We start from the raw sequence: 20,115 nt of genomic DNA, 5'->3' as shown, positions 1-20,115 counted from the left end.
ATGGCAAGTTAACCGGTTGGCTTAGATATTCATCTCATAAACTGTACACGTCAAAAAGAAACCCTGAAAGCTTAAATTCCCAATCGAAATAATAAATACATAAAATATCATCAAAACATTCATGCCAATTGAGTCAAGTCATTTAATGTTCTCTGGATCCATCAGGTAACATACCAAGGGATCTACTACATGCATTGGGAAGGCGAAATCAAGGATTTCAAACCGTATAACATACAGCTCGAGGCTGGAGTACATGAAGACCTTTGTCGACCTCCGTAACGATAAGTGGTGACTACACCTATTACAATGCTGCATCTTCAAGCACGTTTGATAAAATCCTATCAATCCTATCATTACGAGTATGTGTAATTAGAATGACCAGGAAATAACACCCTGGTTTGGCCTTGAGTATAATGTAAAGTACATCTTTGTTCATATGTTCATACTAGTTTCATTCATTTTGATTTTACTATATTACCTCAATATGTATACATAGATATACACATATATAACGATTTTGATTCACCTTTACAATGACGGTGTTTTGAATTACCTCTTTCTCTTGAATCTCTTCTTTTCCTTTCATCTTCCTTCTCTCAATATATTATTAAGCCTCATGTGTTGGAATGAGTGGGGCAATTTAACAAAATCTACTTCACAACGATCCACTCTGCGCTTTAGGGGAGGGAAATAAACCCATTTAATCTAATGTATAACACAAAGTAATCATCTCTTACTTCTCAGATCGTGTTCCAAAAATTTCTGACTGCTCCCCCTCTGACCCACAATTACCACGCCCTTTCTCGCTCCACTGTACCTTGATGACCAGAGATCGAGTTTTCATCACTTCGCGAGATTCGCTCTACCGACTGAACCACTGATACTTGCTCTCGTGGCTCGTTTCTGAGCAGCGACACTCATCCTTGTGGATGACGCTGGTACACTTCCAGGAGCTGGAGCTATCAATTGATGTTTGTGACTTGCTGTTGAGACTGGCGTCATCGGCTGAATGGGTATGGTACCAGGTTTCTTGGCTAACGGTGATGATATAGTCGCTCTTCGTCTTTTCGGTTGAGGACATCCTTCCGGTGGTGTAGGTGGAGCGGATCTCACTAATGGTCCTTTAGGGGTAGATGTAGTACTGGATGGATTGGAGACTGCCATTTGTTTCGCCTGTACTTGATGAGAAGGTGCGGATGTTGATAACGCAGACAGATTCGGTGTTGATTTGGAATTGGCAGATGAGGTACTTAACGATGACGAAGATGATGATGTGGAAATAGGTCGTCGTGGTACGAATGGCAATCCAAATGTTTCTGAAGGTGGATGATCAGGTTTCAAACCTGCTAAAGTAGCAAACTAATCAAAAGCAGCACTGGATCAGCTGGACTCTACTCGTCGATGATGATCAATCAGACAACTCACCAGCTGGAAAAGATCCTCCCTAAGTACGCTAGCCAGCAGACTGCCTTCCTTCAATTTAGCCCTTCTTGCAAATTCCCTTGCCTCCGATAGATGTACCCAGATACCGCTGACACCTTGAGAGTACTCTGCTGCGGGATTGGTAGGCGGTATGACATGTCTTGCTGCAAGTCGGACAGTGGATACGGGATGATCAAGATATTCAGCATGTTTGGATTCTGGAACGTCGAGAGCAAGTAGTAAACCGTTCGCGTTGACTATTGATCGCAATAGGTCAGCACGCATCCTGTAACTCACACAAAACGGAGTTACTCACCGAAATCAGTGTCCAGCCTTCTCAGCAGTACTTGTCTTCCTTGACCTTGTTTTCCTTCAAACAGATGTGCGTAAACTGGGATATTGTCCACTACACAAGCATCCACGCCCGGGCAAAGTGGTTTGGTGATGGTCGCAATTTTGCCACCTGATTTACCATTACCACCGGCTGTAGAAGGAGGCATAGAGGGGGTTGAGGAGATTGTGGACGTGGGTGAAGGAGTGGTTTTCATAGAGAGATTTGCTGGTTCGTTTGGAGGGGTGGTAGTAGTCGGGGTGGAGAGCATTACAGGTTGAGGAGTGATTTCAGCTGGAAGAGTAGTTGGCAAAGCGACCATAGCGGTTCCTTTCTCGTTCGGTATGGATGTGGTAACGGGAATAGCTGTGGCTTGTACCTTTACTTTGATTACACTAGGCAAAAGCCCAGCTGCTGAAGCTTTGTTTGAGGAACCTTTTCTCGAGTTGGGAGTAGTGACAGTGGAGGGAAGAGGTGCTGATGCTGGTGTTATAGGTCGACTGGGTACAACGACTGTACTGGCCGATACCGATGGTAGTGCAAGAGCCGGGGGAGCAAGGCTGGCTGGAGGCAATGGAGCGAGGACAGGAACAGGAGCAGGGGCGGTAGCCGCCATGATAGCTTCTACTTCTTGTTCGCTCAAAACAGCATCGAGCATTCCCATGTTCATGTCCACACAATGACCTTGTGGAGGTGATTGATGTATTGCCATCGAAGGGAAACCAAATCCAGTTTGAATAGGAGGACTGACCAAAGCCTTCGGATCGACACCAGCGAACATGCCTTCATTGGGTGTTCCCAGGGATAAATTTGACATGCTGAAGAGTGACAAGGGAGAAAGTACTCCAGGTGTAGACAATTGTAAAGATTCAGTCGAAGCTGTTCCCCATGGAGCGTTGTTGCTCCCTTCGGTCCAAGGTCTGGGCGAAGAATCTGGATGATCGAGAGCTTCAGCCTGTACTGTTTGTCGATATGCTTCCATCATGGCACGCTGTTGTTCCGCTTTCTCTTTGCATGCTTTACGATGTTGTTCTTCTCTTGCATCAGCTTCGACTCGAGCTTTCTCCAAATCCGCCGTTCCAATCGCATCATCACCTTCCACATCAATGTCTGTTTCGGGCGTAAGTCTTTCTGGTAGGTTAATGATGGGTGTCAAAGGTGAAGATCGCCTTCTTCGAGCTGTAGCATTAGATCGTATGCTTCTTGTTCGAGCTGGTTGTTTGACGATACTGGCAGGTGCTTGACATACACCTATACCACCCCAATTTCCACTGCACCTGGAATGGTTATTCCTGCTCTTCAGGGGTCTACCTCTATGAGGGGTTTTCTCGACCTTTGATTGAGCAGGCAGCCACCCATCTAATTCTTCTACACTGATACTTTCAGGTCCAAGTATAACTTCATCAACTCCCATCCTGCCATTGTCAACCTCGATCTCGAAAGGTGGTAGCTCCGAGGATCCGCTGGAAGGGGTCGAAGAAGCTCGTGAACCCCGGTACCCAGACGCTGATTGATCATCCGGATCAGTATTCACAGGAGAAGGGTAATCTTCAGGTTCTTGCTTGATTCTGATAGCAGCAGCTTCTTGAGCCCAGAGCGCTGTGTGGAGATGTCGATCATGTTCAGGTGTAGGAGCATCGCCGACGTTTGATCCAAGATCGACATCTGAAAAAGTATCTTCTGCCTTTATGGGTAATTCTCCGGTTTCATCTAACCAAGGTCCTTCTTCATCTACTTCCATCTCTTCGGGATCAAAAGAACTCCTAAGCTTGGAAAGATGTTGCGTGGGACTGACGTCAATCGGGGGAGCGAGAAGTTTGTAAGAGCGGAGCTTTGGGGAAGCAGACGGGGAAGAATTAGCGATCCATGCGTTGAGTGGTATTCCTCCCGCATCGACAGCTTTGAGCTGACCTTTCATTGAAGAGGACATATTGTTGAGGGGTGATTCGAAAACAGATGAAGATCGGTTATCCAGTTGATTCAATTTGATCCTAGATTCCAGATCCATTTCTTCTTCAGGAGTTGACATAGGGAAAAGGACTCTTAGAGCATCCGTTGCCTCTTTCACCTTCGTTTCATCCTCGTCCATTGACCATGATGGTCTATCTTCTTCGTCCCCATCAATAGCTTTGACCAAGATCTCGGAGTCCAAGCCCCAAGTAGTTTCACGCATCTCGTCGTCCGAGCTTGAACTGGACGTCTCGAAATGATGCAGTCGATCATGCCTCGCTGTCCATGTGGTATTGTCCAGTGAGTGCGAGGGGAACGGTGAAGTGTGAGGTTGAAAGGGTGATGTAGGGATGATTGGTGACGGGAAGTAGACGTCCATAAAAGGCGAATGTAAGGGAAGACGGGAAGAGCTGTGAACGCGAGGTGATCCGTTTAATGAGAGAGGTGGTGGTACTTTGCGCAGGGAAGTGGTTCTTTTGATGAGTCGGGAAGGTCCAGGAATATCAAATTCGACTTCCGAATCACTGGTATCACTTTCCGATGAGGAGTCCAGCAAATCCCTCGGTCGACGTGGTTTCGATCGTTTTATGGGTTTCGATTGCGGTAAAGATATCGGTTGAGCGAGTCCGAGACCAATGGTTTCCTGCCCCACACTAACGCTCCTCGACCTTGTGCTACTTCCAACTTCGCTCGACACATCGTCGTCCCCTCCTATAGGGGGACCGGTCCCATTCAGTACTAGCCTAATCTTTACAGGTACTGGAATCTTGCCCTTTCCCTTCTGTGCACTGTTCGTCTTCTTCTCGTCCATTTTAACGGGCTTATTATCTTTCTGTGTTTGCGATGACGGTTGAGGTTGTATTTTCTTTGGCGGTGCAGGTTTTCTTTGTGGTATTTTAGGTATTTCAATGCCTTCAAAAGGATTCTTCCACTTAGTCTTCCCACTTCCTCCACACAGAAACCATACCGTCCCTTTCGGACGCACTGAATCCTCGAAAGCGGCAGGATGAAGAGCAGGTTGAAGGACTTGCTCGACTACTGATCCAGCCAATTGATGTTTGGCCAAAAGACAGTGACGCGATGTTCTCTCACATCGTTTGAGGTAAGATCGAATGGCATTGTTGATGAGAGTCGTTGGTTCAATGGCTGCGGAAGGAGGTCGAAGCCATCCTTGCTGAAAACACGTTGATGCAATTTCTTCCGCTGACAATGCTCGGTTTTCCTAAAATTAGTAGTTGACATCAGCATTGACAACTGTGACAAAGAGAGCGTTTTTCATACGGCCAATATTGAAGGAGACTCACGTAAGAAGCAATTGAACCAAGAATACTCATGAGCACATCATCGTTCTCATCTTCCTCCGTTATCCCACATTTATCCCTTCCGCCCCATTGTGCAGGAAAAGGACAAGGTGTTCTCTCACTCGCACCTCCTACACTTCTCAGTCCATGCGCTTTGGCTTCTACACTACAAGCAGGTTTTCCCTTTCCTGATAGACCCAATTCATATGGTGTTGATGGACCAGGAGTGCATGATGTGGAAGCAGATGGCGTGCCAGCAGAAGGTCGTACACGAGCTGATGTTCGAGGATTTGAACTGGACCTTTGTGGATTTGTTGTTGAGTTTGATATTGGGGTCGATGGATTAGACGGCGCAGGTGCCGGTCTAATTGGTCGAGCCATACCGTTTTTACAGGGTATCTTGTGGATCACCACAGTACGAGCCTAGGATGGGAGAAGAATAGTCCTTTTTGTAAAGAAAAGAGGACTGTTCTTCTTCCTAAGCCCGAACGGTGAGGATTTTTCTGCGGTATGCTTTGACTCCTCCTTGTTCTACTCTTTCTATGTGGAAGGTCTGCGTGCTCTTGTCTTTCGAAAGGTGTCTGGGATTATGAAGAATGGGTGAAGAATGATATAATTGAGTGTATCATTCACTTGAATGGAAATATCGAGAATAGGGGAACAAGTCGGTGGCAAAGAGTGGTATTTGAGATGAATTTGAGAAATTTCAATGGAAAACGACAAGACTGCGCGTTTCCTTGTTATTGTTATCCTTTTCTTGCCGATTCCAGTTATTCGTTGTGTATTGACGATAGCAATCTGAAAATCGACAGACCTGAGGATGAAAGGAGTAGAGAGTGAAAGGTATTGACCGAAAGGGAGATTGAGTAATAGCGATGCGATGAAAACTGTTTATTCGATTTTGAAAAATTTCCTTTGACGGCTTCCAAGTAAGCTGATCAAATTCCACCAAATCGAGTTGTCTTTCTTTACAGTTCTATCCTTTTACTCTTCCCCGTCTGTTCTACGATTAGAAGAAACCTTGTCTTGTGACCCAATTACAGTTTTATGCTTTAGACTTTTGGTCTGTTGTCGTTTTGCTTGATGTTATTATAAAACCTCCTTATATCCCAAATCGAAATTGCTATTTTTTTCTCTCCTTTCAAATGATCTATTCTATATATTCGTTACTCGTTCTCTTTTTTGGAATTTGTTGTGGTGCGTTATAAATACTGTCGAATGAAGACAAAAGAAGATTGATGTTATCAGTTATAGATTATTTTTCGTTCATTCAGATAAAAGAGGTGATGAGAGAAGAACGAAAGAGGGTGGGAAGTTGAAAGTTGGTTGATCGAATCCTTGTCCAGATCAAAAACAAAAACAAAGATGAGATAGTCACAGCGCAGGGAGAGAGATACACAGCAAACAGTCATTACCCAGTGGTGCACGGATCACTTTGGATGTATAGCACACACACGGACCCATCTCTTCTTTTTCAGTTAAAAAGGGGAACGCGTAGTCAAATCACAACATTCACATGTTGTTGCCCCCTTTTTCTGATGCAAATATGCATGCATCTCAAGTCTCTCAAGCTGAATCTACTCCTCTGAATATGCACCGGTGATCTGAGATGAGATTGTACTCACAAGTGGTGTTGTGATGTGATGTGATATATAAAGAATCGATCTACAATTCCTTCCGTTTTGTATTCGTATTTTTCAAGGTTATCTATCCCTCGGAATTTCCTAATTCTCTCTGAATTCCTTTGAGGTTTTGATCTTGGTATCGATCAGACCTTTTTCCTTCCTTCTTTTTGCGATTTTGGTATTGGTATATAGAGTGAAGACGAAGATAAAAGATGATGAATAAACCCAAGAAATTGAATAAAAAAAAACCAAAAAACGAATGACAGAGAGAATTGATGATCAATAAGTTGTGAATTAGAATTAGAATTGAAATGGAAAAAAAAAGTACGATGAGAATGAGAATGAGAATGAGAATGTAAATGGGGGGAAATTGAATGGGAGATGGAATTATTGGGCATAGGAGGAGAAGAGAAGATGAGATTTAAGGGTAAGATAATATCATTCTGATTTTCCTTTTTATAAATGACGAACGGATATAAAATATCACCCATGTATACATTAATCTTTCACTCAACTCGCGCGTTTTTTTCAGTCAGTAGTGCATGGGATCGTCACGACCGCTCACATTCTGGTACCATGAAGAACACCTTGAAAGCAATATGCATGCACTCTTCTGTAATCGGTCCAAGAGCGCAAGTTCAGATACGTGCGTTCACACTCATTCCCTCAATACAACAACATCAGAGGGGAACATCCGATACCCCCCTCATACACTAGTCATCGGAGGGGCAAAGCACCGAAATGACTAACTCACTCCTACAGTCGTACTAGCGCCAAGTCAAAGAGGTCAACTAAAATGGTATTAACTCCCGTAATAACACAATTCACCAAAATGAAATCTTAAATTGGTAAAGCCCCCCATGAAGAGAAGAACTTTAAAGTGGCAAGGAAAACGACTGCTTTCGGGTGGGTTCAGAGTCATAGCGTGAGGTTAATGCGATATCTTCCGATGTCACTTTCCGTTGAAATAGAGCTAAACGTCGGTCGGTCATCGCCACTTGCCCAAATTCCCCACCATGCTCATACAACCAAAAGATCTGTTTCATTTAAGGGTAGAAGAAAATTAGAATTCAAATGAAAATCATCTTCTCTGCCCAGCTCCCGTATAATAATATCCTTGTCATCTCGACAATACTAATTGAGGAGAATACTTTGCTGAGTGGCACGAGTGTTCACAGTGGCTGGTCTCCATGTTACATGAAATTTGAGCGGAATATTAACATTCAGTCTGCTTGGTGCTGAGATAACGTTGCAAAAGCGAAGACATATATACATGAAAATGTCGATAGAATATAAAACAGGAACGATTGTTCGAAATGAAATAGATTAAATAGTAACTCATACCTGCCATACATACAACCCCTGATCCAGAACATAACAGTATGTAAATTGAGCTTCTCTCCCCTTTCCTCCTCACATCCTTTCCCCGCAATCCATAATGATATCAGCCCACCTTCTTTTCCTGCATAGAGTCCTTGGCTTCCGAGAGTAGTTGGTAAAACATGATGTACGAGTTTAGTCTTCGGCTAGATTGGTGAATTCATCTTGTTCGAAGGGCTTGGCAGTGAAACGTGAAACGTGTATGGCGTCCATGTAGTGAAAAATAAACATAATAATTGAAAGGTCAGTGATGAGATGGAGCAGCGGTTTGAACGATAGAAGTAAGAAAGATTGGCGGCAGGGCGAGGCGATTTTGGAAATTTGAGGGTGAAAGTGATCGAAAGAAAGCGAAATTGAAATTGGAAATGGCAGAATGAAGCCGAATTGAGTGTGATGCGTTTACTTTTGGTGTCTCTGTTTGCAAGAGATTATTGGGATATTGTTTTTGTTTGTTTCTTACACTCTCCATTTACTTCCGATATGCTAATGTCATCCGTTCCTCCTTTTAATTATATCCATTGACATTTCGTTGTTTTCCTTTCCTCCGTTAACATCGTTACAAGTATTCTGGTGCCACAGTGTATTAAGAAATCAGCGTGCAATACTATATTAGCTGTCTGCAGTGGTCGACTCACATGATATAGAGCATTAGAATCTTGCTCTCCATTCGGATAATCCGGAACCTTGATAACCCTCTTCACCATAAGCGGACAGAGCGTGACGTCCGTTCATGGGAGAGATCAAATTGGACTGGCTGACGCGATGATGTTGATCATTATTTTGGTGGAAGCTGGAACCTATAGCATTAGTAGTTAAAGCAAGATTGTTGATACCTCGAGGCTGTCGTGGCAACGAAATAGCTGGTCGGTCTACAGTACACCTTTGGTCAGTTGTTAAGGCGGAAAACATGCAAAGCCAAGAGAAATCACCTTGGTTAAGATGATGCTCTGGATGACAATTTTTACACATAGATCGTCGACGCCAGTCTGTTGTCAGATGATGTTAGCACCCAGAAATAGCGAGCACAAACAGTCGTACATACTGATATAGCCACAGTCACAACGCCAGTCCCCGAATGAACCAAGAGGAGGGCTGATGATGGTCGGCGCTTGAGGCTAAGAATGCTGATCAGAAAGTTGACAGTGAGCAGGAGCCACAACTCACTTGTACCTCCCACGGTCGAGAATGTCCACACCTACCATCAATGCGGACGATTTAGCTACGGACAACATTCAAAATCTTTGTGGACCGAATACTCACGCTCGACATTCAGAATTTCGCTGGAAGTTATGATAATCGCACCAAGGTTGTGGACATCCTGAATATTAATTTTTAGCAAATGAATGATGAACGGTGGTTCTGTACTCACTCCAATCACCCGGGGCAAAGGGACTGGGGTTTCGGGGAATCAAGTCAAGGCCAGGAGCCCAGTGGGCTGGAAGGAAACCAGTATTGCTGAATTGGGTGGTGCTCAGAGTACTTCGATCTTCGAGAGAAGTCCTGGCTGATTCCAATCCTATGTCACGGTGCGTGGCGGAAGAGAAATTCTGGTATGTATGATCTGGGGAGCCATACCTCATTTGTCCATAATCAGGGCCGAAAGTCGCATTTCCAATCGAAAATTGTTGCGAGAGACTGGTCCTTTCGTCACTGTTCCTTGGATCGGGAACAGGGACAACTGGGCCCCGGTTCATTCGCTGATTCAAACTGGATGCTGGAACACTAGACCTTCTTTTTCCTTGGTTGACAAGGTTTTGCTCCAAAATCTCCTGAGCATTCCTGGTAGGAGGGCGACACGCTGAACCCTCAAAGGTGGTGGAAGAATGAATCTGATGGTCACTGACCGGATGAGGGGAATTCAAGCTCATCATCCTTCGATGCTTGTCGGTCATGGGAGTGGACGCGTAGCCACCGAATCCTGGAGTGAGGACAAGATCAGAGAAGCTGTATTCTCCGACGGTTTGGGTTGAATGGTTGGAAGGACCAGCAGTAGCATTAGGAGATGATGCATTTCGAGACTGGAGAAGGACGTTGGATTAGCGGTGTTTAGCTCAGACGGTTGCAAAGGTAATACTTACCCTAAGGTTTTGCGACGCAGATTCAAGGTTGAAGGGCAGGAACTCAGTCATGCCGAGATGAGTGGGTCGATTGTAATCAATATCATTCCGTCGTGTCCCGGCTGGGGAAGTTAAGGGATTGTGACGATTCCATTTTCCTTCTCCACCATCCATCGAAGTCTCTCTTTTATGTCCACGGTCTCGGAAAGTTCCTTCCCCATCAATATGAGAGGAAAGAGCCATACCAGCTTGTGCCCAGCTGGAATGAGCTTGAGGCTGAGCGATCCTTGAAGATGAGGCAGTAGTCTCTATCCTGTTCGAGGTTTGATTGGAGCTAGATCTTTCGAGGATAGCAAGTTTTCTTTCTGTTCCGATTGGGAGAGGTTTGTCGTCTTTCTCTTCTTTTGAATCGTAGGAAGAGGAAGAGTGTCGTGCTCTGTGATTCCTTCTCCAAGGAATGCCATTGTGGTCAAGATTGGTGTTGATGGGATAGAGCTGATGGAAAAATGAAGAGATGCTTCGGGTTTCTTCCTTGGCATCTCCGAAAGGGTTAAAGGTTTCCTTCGAGTGATAAAGTGAGAACTGACGACGGGATGGATCATCGTCGGTTTCTGTATCTCTAGGTCCAGAAAGGGAAAGAGAGTGAACCAAATCTTGTATCTGTTCTCACAGAATGTTAGCAATTTGCCTTTGAAGTGGCGAAGAAACAGGGCGATTGTAGCTTACATCTTCGACTTTCTTTCCTTTTCCATTTAGAGCCCGAGGAATTCCTCCGTTATATGAGCAATTCATGTTTGAGTCGTTGCCGTCTGGGTACGGGCCTTTATCAAGATCGGAACTCATGATGGGCGATTCGTAGGAGAATGAGGAAAAAGAGGATGGGTAGTGAGGGCGGTTGTCGATCAGGCCGGTGGGTGGTAATTGAAGGAGGTTACGAGGGAGGTGAGGAATGTCTAGAGTCGAGCTGGTGTGCGTCAGAGTTGATGTATTTTGCAGGATAAGACAATATAGGATGACAGAGTGTGAGTAGATGATGAAGATAGAGGGGAAAAGGGGAGATTTCAGTGAAAAAGGAGAAGATAGAAATAAGAAAAAGAAAAGGAAGGAAAGAAGAGATGGAGTCCAACGTTGATGGAAAAACAGGACTGAGAGTGGATATAGATTGTCAATTCTTCGGATTCTGAGGGATACATACTCTGTTATTCAGATGGTAGGGTTCAAAAGGAGTGCCTGGTAGGTCTGTGCGTAATCAAGTTCGTTGACAGTATGAAACCATAAAGAATAACTGGAACAAGAGTCTGATATGCCGGAGGAGGAATGGAAATGAACGTGGAAATACCGACTTACTGCAATAGGAGGACAGCTTTCTTACCACACTCTACTCTTCGAATGGTACTTTACTTTAATACCACTAGATATCGTAAGAATGGTTCAGATGAGAATGGAATAAGGTCGAATGATGTTCGGAGCTAGTCATTAATAACGTCAGATTAATGATGGGTCCTTTCCGTATCTGTGTTTTCTTTATCGCTTAATGAGAACCATGAGAGCGATGAGCTACCTACCTTCAATCAAAGCGAGAAAGGGGGAAAAAAAGGAGAAGCTGCACGAAAAGGGGAAAAGAACAGAGATGGAAGAAGAAGAGGATGAAGAAGAAGTAGAAGAAGTTCGAGTCAAATATGGAGAAAGACAATATTGATCCTCGTGAGCTGATGTGAGATTATTTGATACATGTAATCATTGACGTGTGTGTTGTTTCGCTTTGGCTTTTTTCCTTTCCCTTTAAACCCAAAGGGAACTCACTGATCAAACTATCATACTATCAAAAAAACGAAGAAGGAGAAAGAAAGAAAGAAGAAAAAAAAAACAATCGAAAGAAATGAAACCCTTCCTTCAGTTTCTGCTGAATTCCTTTTTTTCTCATGCTATTTAGCTTACATACTTCTGGATTCTGGATCTCTGGTATGGAAAGTCTGATGATGCATACAATCTCAGACAGGGTACAGCCTTGCTCAATCCAGCTCTCTTTATACCCTCGCACATGAGTACTAGCAATATGTCTGGAATGCGATCATATGAAAGAGAGTTTCACGTCAAGTTTAGCTTAGACTCGTCTTTCTTGAAACAAGTTTTCTGGTTTCAACATGAATTACTTCATTATCATCACCATCATATGACACCGTTCAACTCCCTTACAGCCATCAAACAGTGTCAGGATTTGGGATTGATCTTCCCATATTTCTTATAATCCTTCAAAAGAAAGCTTGGTTACCATCAAGATCAGTCAGCAATGATGATCATTCCATTCGATATTTTAGCGCTAGTGCCTGAATCTCACCATATCTCCCATCTGTGTGTGTGTTGTGATTTGTATACGTGTGTGTGGGTTTAGCTCAAATTCACTTCAAAGCATGGACTTGTTTCGGCTGTGATTGTTCGGGTTCTGGATCGGCAATGACATAAACTTGTCAAAAAAGGTCCATGATTGCTTCAAGGTGGGTGGTGGTCTGACCCCATCGATATCGGATTGTCAGGGCCTATCGGACCATGAAACGTGCCGGGAGCCCTAACTACAGCCTCATGCGCCAGAACACTTGTGAAAATTTTTATCCCAGGGAGCAAGCATGAGACATGGCTCACGACGCAAATAGAATCAAAATGAGAGACAAAACTGGAAAGGAAATTGGCGAAAGTTCGAGGAAGTGGTCAGTCCGGTTAAGGTTCACAACCGGCCGGATCTTGCTTTCAGCACAACACTTTGAGGCACTGCCAAGACCTTCGCCTCAAAAAAGAAAAACGGAACGAGAACAGTTCTGGGCGACAAATGATAGTGATTCCGCCGGTCTTTATATGCTGTCCTACACAGCGAGACAACATAGGAAAAAGCCTTGTTCATCGCTTGAGAGGTAAAAGCCGTCCTATTTATAATGTAGTATAGCTTATTGTATTGTTCCGCTCGAAAGGGTTCGATAACTTCCCTTAGTCGAGAATCAGATGTCATTTCAAAGGTTCCACACAAGTGTAATTGCCGTTTAGGCCACTAGAAATGTGGTCATCACAGTTCATTCTCAGAAGGCGCATCGGATAAACCTGACGAATCCTCTCCATCCAAATCTATTTTGGTAGCCTTCCCTCGCGATCCTCGGGGTTTGGTGATAGAAGTAGGTTCTTTTTTGACAGGTTTTGAGTTTCCATTCCCATTGGCTTTTCGACCAGAAGATGGAGTGGTTCCCTTCGATACCTTTTGAGACTGGGTGCGGGAATGGTACGATTATCCATGGATTACAGTATCGATTGAACGGATGAAGTGATATAGGCGAAGAGAAGAACTTGTATTTTCAGCTTAGGAATCCCTTGTAGCTGTTCAACGATCACTTGTGAGAGAGATGACTTACCTTGCGCAGTGGCCCGTCCTCTATTTCTGTCTTAACCTCAGATTTGACCTTTTTACTTGCTGAACCCCTCTGTCTAGCTGTAGTAGCTTTTACAGGCGTAGTTACTTCTTCTTCCGATGAAAGACCACTCGATCCATTGTCCTACCATGGAATTAGCCATCAAGACTTAGAACTTCAAGTCCAATTTCGTAGTATTCAAACGTCAACTCACTGAATCATCTCCTTTTGGTCGCTTTTTACTTTGACTACCTTTCCCACCTTTACTTATCTTCGGTTTGATCTCTACGCCTTCAGGCATCTTCTGCAATTCTTCCACTACCGCTGTTGTTCTACCTCCAACTTCGACATATACAATTGTTGCAGGTTTACCATTAGGCTATAATTCGGCTCGTTAGTGAATAGCTTCCTACTGCCATTCAGCAAGGGGAGCTGAAGGCTTACCAAAGCAAGAAAATCTTTTCCAGGAGGTTTGGTATCTTCTCCACCTTCACCATCACTTCCTTCCGCATCTTCAGCCTTCTTTTTACCTTTAGCTTGTTTCTTTCCCTTTCCCCATCTCCAACGGAATAACCAATCTTCAGGAAATTGTCGAGAGTCAGCATTAACTTCTACAGCCTTTAAAGGTACCGCTCGTAACTGATAATGAAGATCTTTAATGTTCTGAGATGATAAGTGGTTGACAGGACATGACGGGTGTATACGAGCTTGATAAAGTACTCTGTACGTTTCATAGTTTAGTTTGGACGCCTATATCTTCAAGATTGCGCTATGACTTACTCATCTGCTACCCACTATAAAAGCGATAATTAGCATTTGAACGGGAAAGCGGAATAACTGCATGAGCTTACATTTCCTACTCCTGCACTAAAGGCTTGATCCATAATCATACCCTTCACCGTCCCCTTTTTCTTCGCTATTAGTTCTTGGAACTCTTCGAACGAAGGATGTGAGAGGACTGGATCAAATCCCAGAGCTGATACTGGTGGATGTGAAGTGACGGGAGAAGGTAGAAGTCTCAATCGTCCAAGTCTTCTTCCTATTCCCATCGGTGATCACATTATTACTCTTCACCGCAGATCATCATTCGTGTTCGGGGATACGTACCATCTAGGAAAGCTAATTCTACAGGTTCATCGCCTACTGATCCTTCTTGAGGTTCAAGTTTAAGTACACTGTAACCTAATCGTAATAAGCGATAAAATAATATCGAGCTGGCGGTCAATGTGCACTGACAATTTATGAAACTATTGATTTGAAGGGTAATTAGTTTCGTTCTCTACACTTGCGTGATGACCTGACTGATTCAATTCACTTTTGGCGGCCAATTATTTGAGTTTTCTTTAGGTCTTCTTCTGTACCATGTAGGTTCTTGACCTTTCAACTGGATCATACCTGTCATACCAAAGTGCATGACTGGTAATCTTCCTTTACCAGCAAGTGTCATCCAGAATCTACGTATTTTGACCGATTCAAATTTAGCTAAGAAACGTTTTGTGATACGCCGATACACTTACGTCTTGCCCTTCCTCTCGCAACCTGTTATAGTTCGTCCTGTAATTTCCTTGGCCTACATAGGGAAGAACCAAGGTTGTGTCATTACCTTGGGCAGTGGATTGTGTCAGGTCCAGGTATACTCACAAATGCGCTGTGATCATCTCCTCCTGTATATACGATCTTATCTTCTACCGAATCTACCGATTTAATCTTGTATCCTCTACATGTCTCCTGGATGAGCTTTCGAGCTCTTTCAACTTCTGCTCAAATCACAAAGTTAGCAGAACACTCTTCTCAATGATCGAGGTACTCACCAGGAAGTTCAGGCATTGCTGTTATTACCTATATGAAAGAATTGCCTTTCATATTCATAATATTTCGATCGTTCTTTACCAATATGGTTTTTCTGCTCTCATGTTGATCGGTTCAGCAATCGGGATCAGGCACGTCATACACTATGAATCATCATCTGCTTACCACGTGGACGACAAGTGCCTTTGAGAATGGGGGTATATATAATAAGCATAAGCAGCTGACAACGTTGACATTTTCAAAAACACTTCGAGTTAAACTTTATCATTTGGTTATATAACATTCAGATTTACATCGATTCATCGACCTGGGTGGCAAATATCAAATTTACAACATGTCACCTATACCTTCGACCAGTGTATGGCGAATACAAAATCGTGCTGAGCCATATATCAAACGGTTTAACAATCTCGCTCGGATCGCTGTAATTTATTGGTTACTGAGATATGTGTTCCTTGATGGATATCGACATGTTCGAGCTAGAGGTATATTGGGAACTGCGAAACAAATTCAAAACATCATGCAATCAGTGAGCTAATACGTATTCTGTACTTGTGATTCTGTTAAATTTGATCCTGATCTAATGGTAACATTGTACGACGCAGTTTGTTGTTCGTATAATGCTTTCTCTGCCATCATCGAAAAAGCAACTGCGTTTAGAATTAGGTAAAGCCGCTTCTGAGCTTCGAGAGAAATTAGCTCCGTCGAAATATCCAGATGGAATCACTCTTACTACAGTGAGGAAGTTACCAGAACAAGGAAGAAGTAGAGATTGGTTAGAAAGTGAATGGTCAAATCTGAAGAAATTAGAAAGAGGCGATGTGGATGCTGGTAGAGTATCAGGAGCAGTATACCATGTACGTCGATCGAAACTTTGCGTTGCAAAAGGATGGGTATCAGCTCACCACTCCAATCCAAAGGGCGGAGAAGAACTTAATCAAGTTATAAACGAAGCTATGGCTAAATTTGTCGTCTCGAATCCACTTCATCCTGATGTTTTCCCAGGAGTCAGGAAAATGGAAAGCGAGCTAGTTAGCATGGTGTTAAACCTGTGAATATTTTGTCATTCTCGATAAGATATCTAGCTTATACTGCTCAATCACAGGTTTAACGGACCAAATGGTGCTGGTACAAGTAAGTATGACCGCCTAAGATAAGATCGTAGATTCAATATACTAAGGTTAATATTAGCTACATCTGGCGGTACTGAATCAATATTAATGGCGGTGAAGACATATCGGGATTGGGCACGAGAGACAAAAGGAATAACAAGACCTGAAATGTATGTACCATCTTCACCATTTGGTCCGTCGCAATTACATCAGGATCATCTAATACCATGTTATAGGATAATCCCATCATCTGCACATGCCGCATTTTGGAAAGCTTCACAATATTTCAAGATCAAGCTTCATATAATACCTGTAAACAAAGAATCAAGGAAAGCTGATGTGAAAGCTATGAGACGAGCTATGTACGTAATCATGCTTGGAGCTAGTTTGGGGAATCTTTTGATGATCAAGATTGCAGTAATCCAAATACCATCATGATCGTTGGTTCGGCACCGAATTTCCCAGATGGAGCTATTGCAAGTTCATTCTTTGCCTCATTACATTGGATATGAACCTGATCAGAGCCATCGTAGGATCCCATACCGGCTCTCGCTGCTCTAGCGAAGAAGAACAATATCGGTTTGCATGTTGATTGCTGTTTGGGTTCATTCATCATGCCATTCATGGAAAAAGCGGGCTTTGGAATAGATATTGAACCTTTCGATTTCAGGTTGAAGGGCGTAACCAGTATCAGTTGTGATACCGTGAGTTTTCTTCTTGCCTGCTTTTATCACTACCAATATGCTGACGATTATCCTGTGTAATTAGCATAAATACGCTTTCTGTCCTAAAGGTTTGTGTCGCCTCGATCCCACTTCGATTGACGATTCGAGCTTTTTGGACTGATCACTGGGAGTATAGGTTCCTCTGTTATTATGTACCACTCCCCAGAGCTGCGAAGATATCAATACTACGTTATGACCGATTGGGAAGGTGGTGTATATGCTAGTCCGTCAATGGCTGGATCAAGGTAAGTCAAGGACGTGTAAGCCATTCACTTAAGCGAGTCACTAATGTAGTATGCGTCCAGACCTGGATCTATCCTCGCTGGAGCTTGGGCGGTTCTGAATTACATGGGAGAAAAGTGAGTCTGTGTAGCTTGTTCGCAGAATTTCGATCGTGTCTCTTCGTTAGACCAAAGCTGATGTATTGTTGCATATAGTGGATACACGGAATCTTGTCGAGAGATAGTAACGGCATCCCGGACATTTCTCAATGGCCTGAGAACAAGATTCATAGATGATTTATACGTATTAGGTGATCCTAAAGCTTCAGTTGTAGCTTTTGGAAGTAAGACTTTGAGCGTTTATGCGATAGGTGATGGTATGTCTAAGAAAGGTTGGCATCTAAGTGCCTTAGGCGGTGAAGTAGGTGGATTACATATGGCTTTCACTGTGAGTGGAAGTTCTCAACACAATTGAAAGCGCAATGCACAGTATCGTACGGAAAAAGGATCATTAGCTGATCCAGTTCTCGTCTTGATGACAATATCGCAGAGATTAAGTGCTGGTAAAGTGGACAAGTTACTTGACGATCTATCTGAAGTCGTCAAAGAAGTCAAAGCTTCTCCTCAAGATCAAAAAGGTGATCTAGTAGCTTTATATGGTAAATGAGTCTCCCAATCTGTAATCAATGCAAAAAGTCTTTCAGCTAATTAATAACCAAATTGATCGGTTTAATAGGTCTAGGACAAACTAGTGTTGGACCGCATGTCGTGGGTAAATTGGCGGAAACTTTCTTAGACACGTTGTATGAGTAAACATGATTCCGAAGATCTCTTGAACACGAAGGTTGCTGGAAGGGATACGAAGGACAATTCGTCTGCGTACACGAAGGCGTGCCATGCACAGGTCGGGACAACAGACGAAGAGAATCGGGCGATACTTGATACGGATGACTGAACAAACATGATAAAGATTAGTAGGGGATAATAGGCTCAGGAATTACTATCAGGCGGATTGTTGTACTATGCACATCATTCATCGGGAATCGATAAATATACGTGAGACGCATCACACAGTCATTATAAATGATTACTAGTCAATTGTTATTACATGTCTCATGTCCTCAATGTTCCCTTTAGCCTACACTATGTGTGATTGATTTCGTTACTTTTTGTAAGGATAGAATGCTCCATTCACTGCCCCTTCCTGGTTTCTGTATGTTGTGAATGGATGAGCTTGATCCTTTCTTGGATAACTGTATTTATTGTGATCTTATGTTAGCTAGGTTGTTTCCTTGGTGTCGAGACGGTGCGTGAAAAGAGGGATCACCATTGATACAAAATATGAAGGTTGTACTTACCAGCTCTATTCAAAGCGTCAATACCACCATACCCTATACAAAGTACGGTGAGGAGGTATAATAGCTACATATCAAATCAAGGGACCGCCTCTATCGCATTAGTAAAAGGATTGAATGTACGGCCAGATTTGTGATGAATGAGAAGGTCGCTTACGCTAGGTATGAGAGGAACGGAATGTTGTCTCAACTTAGGCAAAATGATCAATGGTTCAATGACGAAATGCTAAAATCCAATTTCAATTTAATCAGTATCTTATGGTTGATCAACTGCAAAGAGCGAATCCGGCGTGAGTAATTTTTTTTTGAAGGACAACTTACAAGAGAAGCAGCTAACCAAGAAGCAGCAGGAATAACCCATTTCCCCAAATACTTATTAACTAATCCTCTACCGAGATTGGCCACTCCATGATCTGAAGGAGCAAGAACAAGGAATAACAATAACATTAATCCGTAAATAGGTAATACCGATATCGATGTCGGTGGTTCAAAGTAATCAATCTTGGGATAACCGGGCTATATATATAAGAGAGTTTAGATCAATCAATGTTCGGTTGTTGATTCTGAGACGAGGATGGGAAGAAAAGGAAGAAGGAATATGTGTATGGCAGTTAGACGTTGAGAGGGACAGAAGATAATCTCGTGAACATACAATTTGGAAATATTTTAGAGATTCATAACCCATTTCCTCCATCTGCTTTCCGAATCCACCCTTACCCAAATCCGTCCTTGAAGATAGAGGTATATCAACTTCCACATTTCTAGCTGTGGTGGACACTTTTATACGTAGTTTGTCCACCGTCAATCCATCTAGAGGTACGACTAAGTTTAATGTTGGAGGTAAAGAAATAGTTGAAGTTGGAGAGGGTAATGGTGTGAGTAAAGGATTCGTTGTATGTCTTTTGGCAATTGCTATGGACGTCATCATTCAGTAAAGATGCACAGGAAGAATGAGCTATCATTATCAGAAATTGATCTTGGTATGGGTGTGATCGAGTTGATACGTACCCAGTAATAAATCAGGTCTTGCATTGAGCCATCTTCTTACTGTCTCTCTGATAAAACGCAGAACAAACGAATTAGCGATTTAACCATGTTCTGTTTAATCTCCATAGCGGGATCAGATAAGGAGATTCTCTATGTGCATTACTTACATCTCTGCTTCCTTCACTGTCTTTGATGGTGTGACTTTGGACATGCTGCTTTTACCAATTTAAATTTGCTGGGACGAGAAATCCAAGTAGGACGAAGATGTTTTGACAAATTTACTGATCGCCTCGTAAACAAAGCATCTTCAGACGTCATCGTACTGTCCCTTGTCTGCTCACTTTCCCACGATAGTACCCCCTCCAGGCCATGTAACTCTCCCACGATCGCATCCTGAACAGTATCCTGCCCCCCCGATCTTATCGGCATCGTTTTCTTTTTCTTTCTT

At 43.1% G+C, this 20,115-nt stretch overlaps 5 protein-coding genes across 5 annotated transcripts; 1 reads left to right on the top strand and 4 right to left on the bottom strand.

The window, feature by feature from the left end:
• Nucleotides 1-843: 843 nt before the first annotated feature.
• On the bottom strand, nt 844-5,385 carry IL334_000840 (uncharacterized protein; the record flags this gene model as incomplete). Its single annotated transcript, XM_062932603.1, has 4 exons — nt 844-1,359; nt 1,426-1,679; nt 1,739-4,925; nt 5,008-5,385. The coding sequence occupies 4 exons, from the start codon at nt 5,383-5,385 to the stop codon at nt 844-846; spliced, it is 4,335 nt and encodes a 1,444-aa protein (XP_062788654.1).
• A 3,272-nt stretch (nt 5,386-8,657) lies between these two features.
• IL334_000839 (uncharacterized protein) lies at nt 8,658-10,858 on the bottom strand (the record flags this gene model as incomplete). The annotated part of the gene is made up of 8 exons (XM_062932602.1): nt 8,658-8,878; nt 8,939-8,995; nt 9,052-9,124; nt 9,174-9,204; nt 9,270-9,327; nt 9,379-10,027; nt 10,088-10,726; nt 10,793-10,858. The coding sequence occupies 8 exons, from the start codon at nt 10,856-10,858 to the stop codon at nt 8,658-8,660; spliced, it is 1,794 nt and encodes a 597-aa protein (XP_062788653.1).
• Nucleotides 10,859-13,121: 2,263 nt separating this feature from the next.
• Nucleotides 13,122-15,285, bottom strand: IL334_000838 (formamidopyrimidine-DNA glycosylase; the record flags this gene model as incomplete). The annotated part of the gene is made up of 12 exons (XM_062932601.1): nt 13,122-13,316; nt 13,462-13,602; nt 13,673-13,837; nt 13,903-14,179; nt 14,239-14,252; nt 14,310-14,497; nt 14,566-14,633; nt 14,695-14,705; nt 14,774-14,912; nt 14,976-15,028; nt 15,100-15,215; nt 15,270-15,285. 12 exons carry the CDS (start codon nt 15,283-15,285, stop codon nt 13,122-13,124), a joined length of 1,383 nt encoding a protein of 460 aa, XP_062788652.1.
• Nucleotides 15,286-15,601: 316 nt separating this feature from the next.
• IL334_000837 (uncharacterized protein) lies at nt 15,602-18,138 on the top strand (the record flags this gene model as incomplete). The annotated part of the gene is made up of 14 exons (XM_062932600.1): nt 15,602-15,796; nt 15,873-16,124; nt 16,188-16,318; nt 16,373-16,401; nt 16,459-16,549; nt 16,616-16,741; nt 16,798-16,855; nt 16,913-17,083; nt 17,148-17,172; nt 17,241-17,349; nt 17,410-17,463; nt 17,542-17,773; nt 17,876-17,984; nt 18,062-18,138. 14 exons carry the CDS (start codon nt 15,602-15,604, stop codon nt 18,136-18,138), a joined length of 1,659 nt encoding a protein of 552 aa, XP_062788651.1.
• A 378-nt stretch (nt 18,139-18,516) lies between these two features.
• Nucleotides 18,517-19,878, bottom strand: IL334_000836 (uncharacterized protein; the record flags this gene model as incomplete). Its single annotated transcript, XM_062932599.1, has 7 exons — nt 18,517-18,578; nt 18,684-18,747; nt 18,838-18,906; nt 19,002-19,196; nt 19,333-19,592; nt 19,689-19,735; nt 19,835-19,878. The coding sequence occupies 7 exons, from the start codon at nt 19,876-19,878 to the stop codon at nt 18,517-18,519; spliced, it is 741 nt and encodes a 246-aa protein (XP_062788650.1).
• Nucleotides 19,879-20,115: the final 237 nt, after the last annotated feature.

This window comes from Kwoniella shivajii, chromosome 1, assembly GCF_035658355.1.
Source record: "Kwoniella shivajii chromosome 1, complete sequence".
Lineage (NCBI taxonomy): Eukaryota > Fungi > Basidiomycota > Tremellomycetes > Tremellales > Cryptococcaceae > Kwoniella > Kwoniella shivajii.
Note: the sequence above shows the minus strand (reverse complement) of the source record. Positions and strands in the feature narration are given on the sequence as shown.